Raw genomic sequence first — 18,665 nt, 5'->3', positions numbered from 1 at the left:
CACTAGTTACCAAAATGTAACCCGCCCCCAAAACAACAACAACAACAAAACAACAGCTCTTGGAAACATCCAGCGAGTAACATGGATGGAATAGGAGAATAGTGGATAACTGCCAAAGTCACCTGAATCCACCACAATTGCTGGAAATTGCGCACAAGCGGTATGCCGGGAACCATCCCATTCCAAATTTTAATTCAAAGAGAATAGCACAGTATCTAAACCACACAATGAATGAGGAAGGACAGGAGCATATTGTGGGAGAAGAAAACGGAGGCCACATTTCAGCCGCGCATGCGTCGTGATAAGGCAGGGACTCTCCGCCTTTCTTCACCGTCCCCTCCACTCCCTCGTTTCCGGCGGCTACTTTCCGCCCTCCCCTTGGCGCGCCTGCGTGCGGGACACCGAGTTGCGCGCGCCGCTTCAGTCATTTCCCCCTTCCTTTTGTGGCTGTGCGCGTCGGGGCCGGGAAAAGCGGAGCAAGAGCAGAGATGGCGCTGCATGTCCCGAAGGCTCCGGGCTTTGCCCAAATGCTGAAGGAAGGCGCGAAGGTGAGCGCGAGACGGGAGCTGGTGCGGGGACGGGGAAAGGCCGAGGAGGGGCGCGGAAGGTTCCAGAAGCGGAGGCTGTCCAGGGAGCGCCATTCGGCCGGTCCCATGCGCGCCTCGAGGGGCGGGGCTTGCTGGGCCTGAGCCACCCATGGCAACGCGGTGCCGTGACGCGCGTGCGGCCGAACTAACGGGTTTTTCTTTCTTCTTGCTTCGAGGATTCCGCGGTTGGCGTTAGCGCCCCCTCCCCCCTCCGACTTCCCCGCAGCATGAGGGAAGCCCCCCCCCACCCCGCCTGGATTGGCATCCCCTTCCCCGCCATTGGCGCCCGCGGCACAGAAAGGGCGCTGGTAGCACGAAGCGGCTCTCAGGCTGGGAAGCGCGGTGCGGGGCTTCTAGCGCCCTTTTTAGCCCATGACAGTTTCCGGGCCACTTGGCTCCCTTCCTGTTTGCTCTGGCTCGAGAGCGCACGAGTGCAGCGAATCTCGAGACCGGTCTCCGTACAGGAATTCATGTATCATACTTCACCCTTAACAGGTGCTCTTCCACGGCCCCCTCCTCCCAAGGGGCATTTTGCTGTTTTTTTAAATGTGATAATGCCATTAGCCGTGCCTAGGGCTTTGCTGTGCAATCAGTTTGATTGACCTGTGCGCACACACAACAGATTCGGACCATTTTGGATTCAGCCTGAACAGATTTGGCCCAAATCTAAGGTCTCCAGAAGTCATTTTAAGAGCACCATGCTGCCAGTGCCTCTCGTTGAGAGGGAGGGAAGGTGTTTAAAGGGCCTGCAAAGCAACTGACCTGTCAAGATAAGCTGCTTGAGGAGAGATTCAAATGAGTGGCCATGTTGGTCTGAAGTAGCACAATAAAATCAGAGTCCAGTAGCACCTAGGATCCATAACACTCAAGTCTAGGAGAAAAAAATTGAGCGTTACAAGGAAATGTTGAAAATTAGTTAAAGATCTCCTTCCTCTAACAAAAAATGTAATGAAATATATCACTTTGAAGTGATGAAGTCATAAGTGGAGGAAAGTGTTTTCAAGGTTTGCCCATAGAAACCTGAATTGGAGAGCATATAGATTAATGCATCAGCAAATCACTCTTTGGCTTGCTAAAATATGAGCACCTATTAAATTAGCTTATATTTTGGTAGTTTTAAAATACCCAGTTTTCATTTTGAATAACTTTTTGACTTAAAACCATGTATCTTAAAACATACTGAATGCTTGCTTTCTCTTTGCAGCATTACTCAGGATTGGAAGAGGCAGTGTTTCGGAACATTCAGGCTTGTAAAGAGCTAGCTCAAACAACTCGGACAGCTTATGGACCAAATGGTAAATTCTTCCTTATATTTAGAACCTTTTAGACCTAAAAGAGAAATTCTGAAGGCATAATTTCTTATTTATTTCTTGGATAAATAAATAATTCCTTGTTTAATTCTTTTATTGACAAATCTAGGAAATGTACCACTTATTCTGAAACCTTTCATATTTTACAAATGCAAAATATTATGCATCTTCTGTTCAACAAATGCCTGACATGATGAATAGTATGATTAATGTCGTTTACAGCGTAGATTGCAGCTGTACTTAAAAGTGTTCTGATTTGTTTAGGAATGAACAAAATGGTTATCAATCAGTTGGAAAAGCTTTTTGTTACTAATGATGCTGCTACTATCTTAAGAGAGTTAGAGGTAAGTTCTTTTTGTATCTTTCATCTAGGATCTGTATTAAAATAATACACATTAAACATGGGGATTCTTCCTTGAGCTATTGTGTTAATATGTTATTTATCAAGGCATGCTTTTGGTTATTAAATTTTCTCTATGAGGATTTTTCGGAGAAAGAACAGGGATTATTATTATTATTATTATTATTATTATTATTATTATTATTATTATTTGGATTTATATCCCGCCACTCCCCGTAGGCTCGTGGCGGGTCACAGCAGTCCTATCCCCATTAAAATGCCCATTAAAAGACTTTAAAACAATCCCAACATGGCGGAACTTATTATTCCCACCCCTGCTATCAGAGCGGCAGGGAGGGTGGGGAGGAGATGCTAAGTCTGGGGGGGGGGAATGTTGGCACTCATTCGCTGACCCCGGCCTCAACCAAAAACCCGGCGGAAGAGCTCCGTCTTGCAGGCCCTGCAGAAAGCTGGTAAATCCTGCAGGGCCCGCAGCTCACCCGGGAGCTCATTCCACCAGGTAGGGGCCAGGACCGAAAAGGCCCTGGCCCTGGTCGAGGCCAGGCACGCTTCTCTAGGGCCAGGAACGATCAGGAGATTCTCCCCCGCTGAGCGTAAAGCTCAGAAAGATAAGATGCATGGTGGGGGGGGGGGAAAGATTTAAACTAAGTGGAGTTCTTTGCATCTTGTCTTTTTATTTACTGCATATCCTGCAGTTTTCCCAGTGGGGAACCAAAACCAGCTTATATTATTCTCTTCTCTGTTTCAGGTACTGGTGGTTAGTGCAGACAAAAGGCTTTTAAGAAGTGTATTTCATGCTGAAATAGATTATTGTGATAATACTGCATTGACGTTTGGTAGAAATAGTTTTGGCATTTCATACAAGTGCTCATGGTGGCTAATTTTGTGTCTCATAAAACAATGGCATTATATAAGCTGAATATCTAGCTGTGCAAACCTGTACTCTGTTACTGTAGTCCAAACCCATTGATATCAATGGGCTTTGATTGAAATGAGTCTGCATAGGATTGTACTGTTACTGTGGTATGGTAAGACATGCTAGGAGAGATATTTAATAGTTCTTATATAAAATTTTAAACAGGTTCAGCACCCTGCTGCAAAAATGATTGTCATGGCTTCTCACATGCAAGAGCAAGAAGTTGGTGATGGAACAAATTTTGTTCTTATTTTTGCTGGAGCTCTCTTAGAACTTGCAGAAGAACTTCTAAGAATGGGACTTTCTGTTTCAGAGGTACACTCCTTTCCAAAAACAAAACAAAAAAAGGGGGGGGACTAGAACTGGAACCATAAAAACCCAACTGGTAACAGTTAGGACCTACAAAGGTTGAATGTCTATATTGTTAAAGTTATATTACTTTTATTGTGCACAATTTTTTTAAAAAATTAGGAATTAAAAGCACATATCCAGCCCATAGTCTATCGCAAACCAGTATGCTATGCACTATGTAAACCAATAGGTGTGTGCTAAAACCAGACCTTTGAAGAAGGTCCCATAAGGGCTGAAATGCGTCCATCTATTGGTTCATGTAGTGCATAGCATAGTGGTTTGCGATAGCCTGTGGGCTGGATATATGTTTTTGTATTCTCCTTCCCAACAGATTATTGTAATTCAGAATAGTATTCCAAAACTATGGAACCTTAGTGACTTCTATAGAGCTCAGATTCTTCCTATCGTTATTATAATCTTTAAAAAATACAATTGCTGCTTGGCAGCACATTGTTTCAAAAGGTTGTTTTGCCTAAGCTTCCTTCAGCCTCTGTAGAAACAGAACACCATAGATGTTGAAAAGATTGGATGGGAGATCACCAGTGAAAACTGTAGCGAGAAACAATGGGAATCTTGTTTGCCTTGAAAAGCCCCTTCCTAGGGTCATCAAAGTCAGTTGTGACTTGACATCCCTTAAGGCCACATGTAAAGTGCACATGCATAAGGAAGAATCTGCCATTTTTACAGAGCTCCCACACAGCCCAGTGCACTGCAATTTATGCAGCTCTTAAGGAACCCTACGAAACAGAAGTTTTAGGTTGCATAGTAAGAGAAAAGAATAAACTCTTTTGATGGTTGATGCCTTTGAAGAACGGTAATATGTTTTTATTGTGTTCTGCTATGCTGTCTGTACAATGTTCTTTGCACAGCCAGATAGTAGTTTCTGAAACAACACCTAGCTTATTTTGAGCTGTACCGTAATACATGTTGTTGTCATTATTAGACATGTTGATGTATTTAATTTAGGTGATTGAAGGCTACGAAAAAGCTTGTAAAAAAGCACTAGAGATTCTTCCTGATCTAGTGTGCTGCTCCGCAAAAAATCTTCGGGACACTGAAGAAGTGACATCTTTACTACATACGTCAGTGATGAGTAAACAATGTGGCAATGAAATGTTTCTGTCTAAGCTTCTTGCGCAGGCATGTGGTAAGTAAGCACCATTTTAGCTAAATGTAATAAAAGTTTTTTTTCTGTGACGTCTTTGATTTTTTCTATTCATATTAAAGTGAATCAAGTATGGCTTTTACAATAGGGAACACATTTGAAGTCTCTTTCTGAATTTTCTGGTAACCTTGATCTGTTATGTTGAATGCTGCTTTCAGCATTTAGATCATAGCATTCCTGGGTCTGCTGGGTAGATCAGTTATAAGGCCCTGCAGCCTAAGACTCTCTTTTGTGCTTGAATGAACAGAATGAGACTGGGCACTTGGGTTTGTCATTGGCTGTTAGGTGGCTCTCAAATGGCTTTTGGCAGCCATATCTTGTTAGCCAGCTACAGCACGGGGTGGGTAGCATCAGCAGACCTAAGGGCTGCTGGTTTCAATTTGGGCCACAGCACATGTTTCAAAGGAAGGGGCTTGCAGCTGTAGTGTGCCCTTTTGCAACAGTGTGTCTTTTTTGTTGATATTGGTGTAGTTTTCTTTGGCACCATATCATAGTTTGGCTGTGTGTAAAATGTTCTGTATTTCCATTCTTTGTTTTTAACTTCTATGCTTGTGGTCAGTCAGTTACTTCCATTTTGGGGGAGACCATACGTGTAGTAGAAATGTGCTATACCCAGTTTAATAAATTGAGGTTTGTGTTGTTAGAGGCCAACTAGGATTGTATACCATGGTTTTGGATCCTGTGATTCATGGACTTTTCTTGTGTTCCCCTTCCCCCCAACAGCCCTTTCTCAGGAAGTTAATTTTGTGTTGTGGGAGTGGAGTTCAGGTGGCTGCGTTTCAGATGGAGAAGGGATTAAATTGTACCCTCTCTGTTTTTGTGGGTTCTGTAACTCTAGGAATAAATTTATGTGGGGCAGGAAAAGACTGCTGAAAGGATACATGGCTGCTGGTATCTTTTGCTGATGATCAATGGGTGCCTTAACTGGATCAAGCTGCAAAATGGTACTGAAGTGGAAACAATTAAATCATAAGTCATTACAAAATGTTTCTGAAGTGCCAAACTGGTTTTATGTGAACCGATATATTGTCATCAGTTGTATTCTTGCATATTTTAAACCAATTTTAACTAACTAGTAAAAGATTTTCATCTATACATTTAATCCTCTCTCCATCCCCCAATAAAACTTGTGGCTTTGATTTAATTCTCACAGTGTCTATTTTCCCCGAGTCCGGCCATTTCAATGTCGATAACATCCGAGTCTGCAAAATCTTAGTAAGTATTTTTCTTTGTATTGTGTGGTCGAGAGGAGCATACTTTGGGGAGCTTTCAGATGACTAAAATGCAGACTTTGATAATCTTGGAGTTCTTAGAATTTTGAAATTTTGCTTCAAATTTCTTTTTGTATTTTCATTGGAACCAAATAAGAGGATAGGATACTGATGGCTAGTTTATTCAACTTTTAAGCTATTTTAATAACCATAGGGGAGAAAAGTGGAGTATCAATTCCTAAATACATTTATCTGTAAATTTGAATTTTTGGCATACTTATATTTACAAAGTTTTCTGTACAACTACAAAATTGAAGTCTGTAAATACACAAAAGTTGAGATTATTTAGGGAGCATATTTTGTGGGAAAGGAAAAGCACTGGTCATGGACAGTTCTTCCCGCTGTGGAAAAATACAAATTGGAAAATTTTACAGACAGTTTTCTGGAGAGTTTTCCAATGTAGTGAAATAGTATCACCTGATATTGCATCTATGTTGACTTCTGCTTAGTAAACAAAATGTAAAAGTACTGCATGTTAATTTTAGGTCCCAGTAGAAACGAATGATTAGAAAAAAGATTGCATTGTTTAAATGCTCTACTGTCTGGGTCCCGCGTCTCTGACTATACCCCCTCGTCCCCAAACTGCATTACCATTGTCCAGTTCCAATAAACTGGTATTCCCTGGCTCAAAAGAAGTAAGTTTAACTTCTCTCAAGGCAGGGACATTTTTAGTCCTGGCCCCAACTGGTGGAATGAGCTAGAAGAGCTAAGGGCCCTGACAGAATTAGGTCAGTTCTGCAGGACCTGTAAGCTGGAGATTTTATGCAAGGCATTTGGTTAGGGTCAATGAACATCATGATAATTCTGGATAAAACATCAACTGGGCTCCCTCTATATTGTTACACCCCCCCCCAATCCAACCACAGCAACATGAGTGATAATTGATTATTAGCAGTTCTAAATTGCCCCAAGTTGGCTCACTGGGAGGAGCGGTATATAAAACTTATAATGAATAAATATAAATAAAATTCAGAACTATATGTAGAAATTATTTTTATTGGAATAGTACAAGTTCAAATACAGTATAGCATGTACATCCTTTACATTTGGGGTGGGGGGCTAAGGCAATGAAAACAGTTGATGCATGAATTCTGGCTCTCCCAGAGAACTGTGCAAAACATGATTGTCCACTCACCTATTTAAGCAAAATTAAACTCCTTTGACATCACTGGAGAGCCTCAATTTTATGCGGCAGCCTCCAAATGACATTTACTATAAACCAGTAGAATAATAGACAGTAATCTCTGAATGGCAAATCAGGTTGATGACCAAATTTGACCTATACAGCTACTTTGTTGAATTAATAACTTTAGCTTTTAATTTGTACAAGTGCTGCTCTTGTCACTCCCTCCCCATATTCCTATTTATACATCAATAAAATATATGTGCACACTTTAACACAGTTCCACAGAACAATAAAGCATTGGAAAATTTACCAACCTTTGTCTCAAATTCTGGCTTTCACCTCTATAATGATGTAGCGTATTTATTTGAATTAATACTATAGTCGCCAAGAGTCAGACATGACTGAATGGCTGACAACAACAACAACATAGTGCTGGCAGTTTTTAGCTATTGTCTCTTAGTTTTTACTAAATTTGGTAAACATTTCAGATAGAAATGCTTTAAGCTAAATTGGCACTTGAATTTAATGCTTCTCAAACTGTCATGAAATGCTCCCTAATAGAGAATCCTGTGAATATAAAAGGACCTTTCCTGTTACATCTCTTTATTTTACATGAAATTAGGCAGATAGGTCCAAGTATGTGCCAAGGATATGTGGAGGCAGAAGCACAAGAAAAAGGAGTTCTTAACTATGATAGATTTCATTTGAGTCTGAGAACTTCAGATGAGATCAAAGTTTACAAACACAATGTACTCCTGAATTTATGTAAAGCACTTTTGAGATTTGTGACTAACCAATATTTAATAATGATTGTAATTTGTATTTCCTTCAGGGTTCTGGTATTTGTGCCTCTACAGTATTACATGGCATGGTTTTTAAAAAAGAAACTGAAGGTGATGTTACCTCTGTCAAAGATGCTAAAATAGCTGTATATTCTTGTCCTTTTGATGGTATGATAACGGAAACCAAGGTATGTCTGGGAGTTTACCATAAATGTTTATAACTAATTAGGGACTGGTTCATATATTTGCTGCTTGTTTTTTCTCTAAATGATTCCTCTTATAAATGGGATTACACAGGGAAACCTGACAATAGTTCCCCACATCACTGGTGCCAACATTTATACAGGCACTGGTTTCACCCCAGTCCTAACAGCCTATCTAGGCCATGTGTAATGTTTGCTACCTTCATATCCTTTTTTAATAATCTCAGTGTGGTTTGTGTTTTTTGTCCCTGCTGCATGTTAACATTTTCATCAACTATCCGAAATCACTTCTCTCAGTTTGGTATTTTGGTCCCAGTGTGCATCACCATGCACTTTAAACCACACTTACCTGATTGTTCTTCAGTCCCCCAATTTTTGGGGGTTCTTCTGCCTATCTTGAACAAATTAGTATCATCTTCAAACTCCACATTAGTATCATCTCCAATTAGTATCATCTCCAAACAAATTAGTATCATCTCCACAATGCCATTCATTTTCAAAATTCAGGTCTTTTATGAACAAATTTAACAGCATTGGTCCTGATCTTTGTGGAACCCCTCTGCTGTGAGAATTGTCCAGCTTGTTGCTTAGCAGCTGCCCCATCTTTCACTAAACCTCAGTAGATGGAAGTGCTGATAAGGTAACAGATGAGAGATCGTGTGAATGCACAAGATATCCATTAGCTAGTTCACTAGATCATAGGCCAGTTCATAGTGACTCTTGAATACTGAAGCTACCTTTTCTCTTGCGATGCTTGGTTCCTGCATTATTTAAAACAGGATTTGTACAGAGGTAAGATAGAAATTATAATATGTTGAAACTCAGAATGGAATAGAGCTTAGTTTTTGTTTTGTTTTTCATCTTGAATAGATCACTAGCATGTTATTTCTTTGAGTGTAAAAAAGCAATGTTTTATTTAGTGATAAGTTTTCTGGAAAGTTGTAATTAAATTTTTTTCCGATGCCCTAAATCAAATGTGATCTGATTTAGTGTATTTTTACTTGTAGTTACAGCTTAAAACATCCTATGTTTTATGTCTCAGTAGGAACAATCGCTTAAGCTGAAATATTTGGGTGGGGGGATGGGATGGAGATAAAGCGTTAACATTCAAACCAGTTAAGAGTTCTATGAAGAAACTATTGTTACTGGAACCATACTTTTAATGTAAGCTAATGAAGAATGTATTGCCTTCATATGGTTTAACTTTAAGAAAAACGGAAAACAAGTGACACTAACTTTGGCACAACTAAAGTATCGTGCATAATATGCCATGGCTGTTATTCTCTACTCAGCTATTTTAACAGAATTCTTCCATGGAAGTCACTAGGCACCTCAGCTGCATAACATCATTTGTATTACTTGTTTTGTATCATGTTGGCAATTACAATATCCATTTAGTGTGAGGGGACTATTGTTAGTATACATTTTAGCTTTTAGTTTCCAAATGATTTGTGTTGCCCATGAGGTGAATTCATAACTAGTTTTTCTTTTCATTATGTGGGGAGGGGTGGGGGGTTGTGCTATCCTGTCTCCCAGCCCTGGTTTACAAATTTATAAAACATAAATGTACTCTTAGATTCAATTTCTAATAAGAGTTACCTGGCAAATATTAATTACAGCTTTAAAACTTGGTAGCTTGCCATCTATGAATGGTTCCTAATCTTATGAAACACTGAATCTGTAGAAATGGAGAAACTTCCAATTTCAGAGAATCTTCTGCCACACATCTCTAGTTTTATTTTATTTTTTTACAGGGAACAGTACTGATCAAGAATGCTGAAGAATTGGTGAATTTTAGTAAAGGAGAAGAGAATTTAATGGAATTGCAAGTCAAAGCTATTGCTGATGCTGGTGCAAATGTTGTGGTGTCTGGTGGGAAAATAGCAGACATGGCCCTTCATTATGCTAACAAATACAATCTCATGGTAGTCAGGTAAGGCTTATAAAAATTAAATATTATTCTGTTCCCAAAATCAGCTATTTTAGAAAAGGTACTCTTGCAAGGCTGATACAATATTTGATCCATTATCAAAATCCCATCTGTCTTCTAACATGGGAATGATTCTAACACCTGGGAATTATTTAATATTTGTGGTCTCTGAGTTTGTTCATTTTTTTCCAAGGAACTCTGGGCTGGTTAGGTTTTGGCCAGATCCAGAAAATCACTTCTTTTCATAAACAACACTGTCAGCTCAGCTAATGTTTTTGCTTTGTAAACATATCAGTAGATTTTGCTAGCAATGTAAGAAAAAAGTCAGCCTACTGCTGTGCTGGAGATTATCGTATTGTAGTAAATCTTTCTAGAAGACCTTATTACTGTAGCCCTGCATAGATGACTCATTGGTACATTTATTCACTGGCACAAGGTCTTGCCTCTGCACAAACACCAAGTTGTTCCCATGGTGTGAACACTTGGAAGAAGTGCTATTAATAGGAAGGGGGCATGCACAAGGGGCCTTTACTCCCAAGTATAATCCCAAGATGCAACTATATCTAAATATCAAAAAGACCAAGATCGTGACAGCTACTGGCAGTAGCACTAAGTCACGATTGACAACGAGAACACTGAATGTATTGATGATTTCATCTTTCTTGGCTCTATAATCAAACGTGAAATCAAATGGCGAATAACACTGGGCCAGAACGTAATGTTAGGCATGAACCGAATATGGAAGACTAAAGATATCAGCCTTAATACAAAGTGCTGGCTAGTCAACACCGTTTCTTCCCCATAACAACCTGTGGATGCAAAAGCTGGACCCTGAAGAAGGAAGACAGGAGGAGAATAGATGCTTTCGTATTGTGTTGGAGACGAATGTGAATACCATGGACAGCCAACATGATAGTTTTAGAGAGGAGCAAACCAACTATGTCATTAGAAGGCAAGATATTACAGCTAAAGCTCACTTACTTTGGACACATCATATGATCAAACTCGCTAGAAAAATCATTAATGCTGTGCATGGTCAGCGGCAAAAGGAAGTGTGGTTGCCAAAGGATCCGCTGGTTTGACACGATCAAAGCCGATACAGGGATGACCATGAACAAACTAAAAGCAGCAGTCAGAGACAGGGTTGCATGACGAAGACTTTCCTATAGAATCGCCGAGGGTGGGTGAGGCTGAGAGAGCGCTGATATCACTGCTCGGTCAGAACAGTTTTATCAGCACCGTGACAGATGATGTGATGATAATATCATCATCACATCATCTGCACCATGCCAATGCGTCAGCAGTTGCGCAGAGGCCGGGCCAGTGTACTTGAGCTCAGTATTCCTCCTTATATGGCAGAGTGTGCTCAGACAGGTTGGCTGCACAGGGCTTATTTAAACAAGGGAAGAAAACAGCCTGGATGTTATTTGGACTGGGCTGGTAGTAAACACTCACAGAACCTTTGATTTTTGTTCAGTAATAACCTTTTCCAAACGAGCGTTATATCTTTCCTGAAAACTTCTTTTTTCTCTCCAAAGGCTGAATTCTAAATGGGATCTCAGGAGACTCTGCAAAACAGTTGGTGCTACGGCCCTACCCAGACTGGTATGTAACCAAGAAGTCATGCGATGGTTAGGGCTGTGTGCAGCAGCATCCAAAGTGGCTGTTCCAGGCTGAAGCAGCCAGTGCCATGGGGCGGAGGGAGGCGCCGGCACACCAGTCAGCACAAACATGCAGGCACAGAGCTCTGCACCTGAGTGCATGCGCTGTGTTGTGTGTTGGTGCCTCCCCGCGCACCACGGTGCTGGCTGCTTTGGCCTGGAACGGCTGCTTTGGACGCCACCATGCACAACCCTAATAGAGATTTCTATCTTGGCAGAAATAAGTATTATTGTTTTCCTTCACAGACACCACCTAATCAAGAAGAAATGGGTCACTGTGATAATGTTTATTTGTCAGAAGTTGGAGAAACACAAGTAGTTGTGTTTAAACATGGTATGTCGCCTTGTCTTTTTAAATAATGAAGTTTAGTTAGTCTTTTTAGCTCAAGTGTCCCATAACATCAGTGTCCCTCATTGAGTAGGTTGCTTGTGCTGACAAAGAAGGAGTGGAGTAGAGAGAAGATCAGGGTTGTACTTGGCCAAATACACTGGGAGCAAGCTGAGCCTCAGTGCTAGTGGCTTGGGCTTGCTTTGGATTCAGCTAGTGGCTTTGCAGTTTTGAGAGGCAGTAACAGGCATAAGCCATGTCCATTCCCTTCTGTGCCACCATCCTGAATGACACTGCCACACTTTGTGGACTCATATTGGTTGCTTTGGCAGATAACTAGCCCCTTGTGCCAAGCCCTTTGTGTGACATGCTGCTCAGCATCAGTGCTGGAATTGACCTAGTTCTGTATTACATTTTACTGTTTAAATATGGCATATACTCCAGGTCTGCAATTTTAGATTTCATAAGAGCAAATTTCTTAACAGAAAAGGAAGATGGTGCCATTTCTACTATACTAGTTCGTGGTTCAACAGACAATCTCATGGATGATGTAGAGCGAGCAGTTGATGATGGTGTCAATACATTCAAAGTACTCACTCGGGTGAGTAAGGAATGACATTTTGTTAAAACGCAACTATCTGCAGTTGCTGAAGTACTCATGTGAAGGTGCTGTCTTACCAAGATACAAACTATTTGGTAAGTGGCAGACAACTAAACTCTGAAGCCTTTATATTTAATGATGATAAGAATCCCTGCCTTATGCCCACTGTTTTTAGGATAAGCGCCTTGTTCCAGGTGGTGGTGCAACAGAGATTGAGTTGGCTAAGCAGATCACTTCATATGGAGAGGTAACTTTCAGACTGACCTATTAAATGAAACTTTCTGTTTTGCTGCTTGGGTTTCTTGAAAAACCATCTCTTTTGCTTTTAGACTTGTCCGGGTCTTGATCAGTATGCTATCAAGAAATTTGCTGAGGCATTTGAAGTAATACCCCGTGCCCTGGCAGAAAATTCTGGAGTTAAAGCTAATGAACTTATTTCAAAACTCTATGCAGTACATCAAGAAGGCAACAAAAACGTTGGGTTTGATATTGAGGTAAGAAATGAATTGTCTGCAATCGCCAGCAGAAATTAAATTATACAACACATTCATGCTCCCCCCCACCCCCCCCTCAGAATTCAATCAATAAGCCACCCCCCTCAGAATCCCATCAACAAGCCCTGGACCTGTTTGTGTTATGATTGTTTATTGTTATACTGTGTTGTGTTTGGTTGCAATTGTTGGTTATTGGTGTACATGTTCTACAGACTGTTTTATGTATGGTTCTCTGTTATAATGTAAACCGCCCTGAGCTTCCGGGGAGGGCGGTATAAAAGTATGATAAATAAATAAAATAAATAAATACAAAATGTTGCCAGATATCAGTAATAAGCACACTCAGATATTCCTGCAAGGCAATATTAAGCCAGATATGCATGAACTCTGACTACAACTGAACTCGTACACCTCATACATTATTTTTTGGATGGAAAATCCCAGCCAAGGATTAATTCTAGAGACCCCCCAATTATGTAATTTGTGTGCCTCCCCCCCAACTTTTTTTTTTATGAACCTCCACTCATATATCATGGGTAACTAGAAATAGTTTTTTACCTGGATTCTCATTTTACCTACAAAACACATATGCCTTAGAAGATAATTCTGTTTACACCACAGCTACACCGTGGAATTAGGCTCTTCCCTGCATGAAATAAATTCTATTTTAAAGTCTCAAAATATCTGCTGTACATACCTGAAATGTCAAGATCAGGTAAAATCATGATTTTTTTTGGTTTAGTATGAAGTGATAAAGAACTGTCCCAATGGTTCTCCCTGGTGAATTAGAATGTCTGGATATAAATTTTTGCTGTTTGTGTGAACAAAACATGCATTGGCTGAAGTAATTTTCAAGGACATTGTAGTACAAATAAACTAAGGAACCCAGAAGTACTTTGGCCAATCCCAACTTTTTTGTATTATTTATTCATATCACGTGTATCAATGAATAGTATGTTGGAGAAGGAGAGAGTAGAATAGCAAAGAAAATGGAGGGGAGAGACTGACTTATTTTTTATGTGTGTCTGTTGACTTGTGCAGGCATCTGATCTACAGTGGCCTAAACGTTTAAGAGTTCCAGGAGGAGTCACTTAGCAAGTAGAAATCCATGCAGCAGTTCATGTAGTAATCCAAGAAAATCTGTAAGGAAGATCATGTGGAAGAGGAGAGGGAATGACAAGCAGCTCAGGATATATAAGCTAACGCTGAACTGAGCAGGAGTTTTGAGATGTGAAAAGGCAATTTTAGTTATCGGATAGGAGAATAGTGACAAAATGTTCCTTTTCATGGGATTGAAGGAAGTAGAGATGCCTAAAATAAACATCTGGACTAACTGAAGAGGGACTTGATATGTAGAAAAGGTGTACTCAGGAAATAAGGAGGGTCTGAACAAAAAAGAGGTTACTTATCAGGAAAAGCTTACTTTGGTTACAGGCGGAGACCTTGGACGTTCTTTCTGTTAGAGTAGATCTCACAGCAGGGTTATTGTGCTTTGATTGAATGAGGTGAGAAGTTTCAGAATAAGAGATGTGGAGCTAACTACTATCTCTAGGTTTGCTGTTTGTGGCTTTGTCACTTCATCGTCAAACACGCTAGCCTTTACACCTCATGTTCAAAATTCAGTCCTGCAAATCAGGTCTGCTCCCACCCTTTCTCCCAGCCAATCCTATCTCCTCTTGTGTTGCACATATCCTCTGTCTGCAGCTCACCTCATTCTTTTGGTGAACGGCTCTGTAGACAAATACAGGTAAAGAACAAGTGGCTTAGTCACATACCAAAGAGGGGAGCCATAACAATGAAGGCAGAGAACAGTCATGGCAACAAGATGGGAAGGTGGGAGCTGTGACTTTTTTCAGATTTCAATAGTGTTTTCTGTGTCCTTTTGACAGGCTGAAGCTGCAGCTGTGAAAGACATGTTGGAAGCTGGTGTGTTAGACACATTCCTTGGCAAACTCTGGGGTATCAAGCTGGCTACAAATGCTGCAGTCACTGTCTTAAGAGTTGATCAGGTGAGCTGGCACAAGGTTTTCTGTGTTATGGGTTTTGTAGTCAAGTTAATTGATAGGCTTTTATTGCAGGAACACACACTTTATTCAGTTATTTTGGGATGTTCTGTTTAGAGCTAACCTCGGTATCATTTTAGCTTACAAAAGTTTCTTCTGGGGACTGCAGTCATATTTTCAAAGGGTGATGAGAGATCTAAAGTTCTGTAAATAGATCTTGACTTTCTCTTTTCCAGTTGCAGCCTTCCCTTCCCAATTGGGGAATATTTGGGAGCAGCACTGAGTACAGTGTGGGAATCTGCAGTGAGAATGAGAAATTGGTGAAAATAATCTTCCCTTTCCTTGATTCCACTAGCAGAAAATGTGGTTAGGTCTGTTCTGTTGCACACACAAAACAGGTGTTCATGTTTTTGATATACAGTGAATGACACTCTGGAATTTTTTGTGGAATTTCTGTAGATTATTATGGCAAAAGCAGCAGGTGGTCCAAAAGCCCCTAAATCACCAGGACACTGGGACAAGGATGATTGGAAAGATGATCCTGAACAGTAGTATGGAGTAAGAGTTAGTTTGAAGTTCCACATTAATAACAGGCATTTGCATGAGTATTTTACACGTGGCCTGGCTGTTGTGTATTTTCTGCCCAGATTTTGCATAAGCATGTGTGTGCAAAGCAAGTGTCACTTTATTACAGTTTGCTCAGAATACTAAAGATGCAATGTTTTGTGGTGCTGTGTTTCTAAAACATGATTTTAAATCTAGATACAAATATGCACAATTCTCTTTATAGTTTTTTTTTGCTACAGTAGACTAATAAGAACTTTTCTGTATGATTAGCATCCTGTTTGCCATAATAGCACATAACTAGCATTTCTCAGTCACAGAACAACTAACATTTAAAGATACACCGATTCCAAATTTGAAAATATAATACATCCATCAGGACAACTAATCTTTAAGTTTATCCTCTATGAATTTTCATTCTCTTTAAAAAATCTGCTGGGGTTATCAACTTATTCTTTAGGGAAGTTTACATTTGTGTTGTATGAGCTACTATTTTGTTTGAGTCTAATGCCTATGAACTTCATTAAGCTATCCACTTTCAGCCTTTCCTGGTAAGTCACGATCTCAGGGATAAAATGTTAAGATTTTTATAACCATTTATACGTGAAATCTTTTATTTGCCCTGCTTCTTACTCTGTGAAAAAGTGTTGAAGCTCAAGTTTCTATCATGAAATTATTTGTAATCCACAAATTTGACACTATGCTGACTGGAAGATGGACACAGACTGGATACTGGTTTGGGGTGTTCCTGAACTCAGACAGCCCAACCCTCCTAAGTGAACTGGTCCAGCTGGTCTGTTTTGGATCTCCCCACTTAAAAGTGGGCTTTTTTGGAGGAGGAAGCAAAATGACTTCTAATGACATTTTAATGAGTGAAATGTATGGGTTAGTATATTCAGCCCAGCAGATCCTGCGGTTAAACTGAGCTATGGGGGGGGGGGGCTGCTTGGGATTGGCAGCTATTACAGCCTCCCTTTGGGATTTGTTTATTTGATTAATTCCCTACAACTCCCAAGGATGGTTCGTGGTGGGTTACAAGCATCTTATAAAAACCCATTAAAAAGGACAACAATCACAGAGAAAAGCCCAAGTGACGTAGCAAAAATATCTATAAAAACTGTCCCCACCCTCCACCCAGACTTTATCTCTGGAGGGATGGAAAAATGGTCAAGATCTCAGACTGATTGCTGGCTGACTGGGGGGGTGGGGGGGTTGGCTTGATCTCCTTTGTTACCCCAGCCTGTGGTGGAAGAGCTTTGTTTTGCAGGCCCTGCGTAACACCAAAAGCTCCTGCAGGGCCCGCAGCTCATCCGGGAACTCTTTCCACTTGGTCAGGGCTAGGACTGAAAAGGCCCTGGCCCTGGTCGAGGCCAGGCGTGCCTCCCTGGGGCTGGGAAGGACCAATAGATTATCACCCACAGAGCTTAAAGCTCTGCGGGGGACGTAGGGCACTAGGCGGTCCTTCAGGCATATGGGTCCAAGAACGCGAAGCGCCTAGAAGGTTAGAACCAAAACCTTGAACTGGATATGGACAGCAATGGGTAACCAGTTTAGGAAAGTGGACCAGTATGCTGAAACGGCTTGCAGCAATGTTAGGCTGACAGCAGGGTATTTGCAGCCATCTGTTGTCAGCTTAAAATGGTTGCCAGCTTAACCCCTGCACTGGACAAAAGTCCACAAAAGATTTAGGGAAAGCATCTCAAAGAACAGTGAAATTTCATTTATGCCCATCCCTACTCCTGATCATTTATGAACAAATTAAATAACTCCTAATGCAGATCCCTGCATGTTTCTAACCATACCAGACTAGGAATCTCTGTATTCATAATTAACTCCCTGTTTGATTGGATAGGCAAATTATCCTATCTCTAAAACACTGGTTCTCAACCTGGGGGGTCGATAGGCCCTTTTCCCAGGGGTCACCGCTGCCAGCCTCACTACGCCACTGCCACAGCCCCCACCACACCGCAGTCGCCCTCCTAATGGTGTGAGGGTTGCACACATCCATTTCATCAATCGCGGAAACATCAGGCTTCTGTGATTGCCAGTGCGCCAGAGCGCGCAACCTTACGACCCCCTTTGGATTATCGAGGCGGTGGCAGCCTCAGTGACCTAAAGGGGGTCGCACCATCAGGTAGGTTGAGAACCACTGTTCTAGAAGATCTATCCCCTTTTTTGAATGGGAGTCTTTAGCTGCTCCCCAAACTTCCTTGGCAACTGTTCACCAGTTCTCTGCCAGTTTTACACTGCTGTCACTCAGGGATGAATTCTGAAATTGTCAATACTTGACTCTTCTCAACTGTGACAATTCAGACTAAATTCTCCTCAGCATCCAGTTCAAAAGTTGCTCTGCTCAGTTGATGCTAACCACAATCAGATTGCTGGAAGCAGCTTGGAACTTGGCTCTCTGTTTCTGTGAAGAATTAGCCTTTTACAGTCCTTTAGCTGTTTTGTTCACTTATTTATAAACTTCTAAGTTTTTAAAATATAGTCCATCACAGCTACTTAAGAAATAAGAAAAGTCTAACCATTCCTTTTTCTTCTAGATAATCATGGCAAAGCCAGCTGGTGGACCCAAGCCTCCATCAGGGAAGAAAGATTTGGATGATGACCAAAATGACTAAAGTGTTACTTGAGTTCCTGAGCAATTTGTGTATTAGTGTTGGTCACCTAAATTATGAGATTAAATGCTTGTCTTGTACCACTAATTCAATGAAATGTTTCCACCTGTTCTTATAACTTTCTAATTGTAATAAAATATTACAAAACTGGTGCATATATATATGTATAAGCCAATTATTTCAAATGGATTTTATATATAGTAGGCAAGTTCTTTCCTATTGGAGGCTGGTTGAATCCTGGATCTACTCCAGTAATAGTATGTATAAACTAAACATGGTGTGTGGTTTAGAGTTCTGTTCCCTCCCCCATCCATGATAAAATGCCTTGAGGCTTGTGTCAGGGTATTTTTAGATCCAGTGTAAATTTTGATTTGAAATGTGTGCATTTTTG

The 18,665-nt window shown here is 40.8% G+C and overlaps 1 protein-coding gene across 3 annotated transcripts; it reads left to right on the top strand.

Annotated features, from left to right (window-relative positions):
* Positions 1-370: 370 nt before the first annotated feature.
* On the top strand, positions 371-18,431 carry CCT8 (chaperonin containing TCP1 subunit 8). Of its 3 annotated transcripts, none has more exons than XM_077342487.1 (16): positions 371-548; positions 1,792-1,882; positions 2,162-2,241; positions 3,340-3,489; positions 4,492-4,672; positions 5,844-5,905; positions 7,920-8,057; positions 9,827-10,005; positions 11,541-11,607; positions 11,910-11,997; positions 12,477-12,592; positions 12,768-12,839; positions 12,922-13,086; positions 14,976-15,095; positions 15,549-15,647; positions 18,200-18,431. In XM_077342487.1, the coding sequence occupies exons 1-15, from the start codon at positions 489-491 to the stop codon at positions 15,639-15,641; spliced, it is 1,662 nt and encodes a 553-aa protein (XP_077198602.1). In that variant the 5' UTR covers positions 371-488; the 3' UTR covers positions 15,642-15,647; positions 18,200-18,431. The 3 variants fall into 3 exon arrangements, with proteins under 3 accessions (XP_077198602.1, XP_077198603.1, XP_077198604.1); XM_077342489.1 differs by lacking the exon at positions 371-548 and adding an exon at positions 938-1,082; XM_077342488.1 differs by lacking the exon at positions 15,549-15,647.
* Positions 18,432-18,665: the final 234 nt, after the last annotated feature.

This window comes from Paroedura picta, chromosome 6 (assembly GCF_049243985.1).
Source record: "Paroedura picta isolate Pp20150507F chromosome 6, Ppicta_v3.0, whole genome shotgun sequence".
In the NCBI taxonomy this organism is placed as follows: domain Eukaryota; kingdom Metazoa; phylum Chordata; class Lepidosauria; order Squamata; family Gekkonidae; genus Paroedura; species Paroedura picta.
Note: the sequence above shows the minus strand (reverse complement) of the source record. Positions and strands in the feature narration are given on the sequence as shown.

What these genes read in the sequence shown, in the direction of transcription:
- CCT8 (XM_077342487.1), top strand. Translation starts at nt 489, where the DNA reads ATGGCGCTGCATGTCCCGAAGGCTCCGGGCTTTGCCCAAATGCTGAAG. An exon ending in CTATCTTAAGAGAGTTAGAG is followed by an intron (nt 2,242 to 3,339) that starts GTAAGTTCTTTT and finishes AATTTTAAACAG; the next exon opens with GTTCAGCACCCTGCTGCAAA. An exon ending in ACGTTGGGTTTGATATTGAG is followed by an intron (nt 13,087 to 14,975) that starts GTAAGAAATGAA and finishes TCCTTTTGACAG; the next exon opens with GCTGAAGCTGCAGCTGTGAA.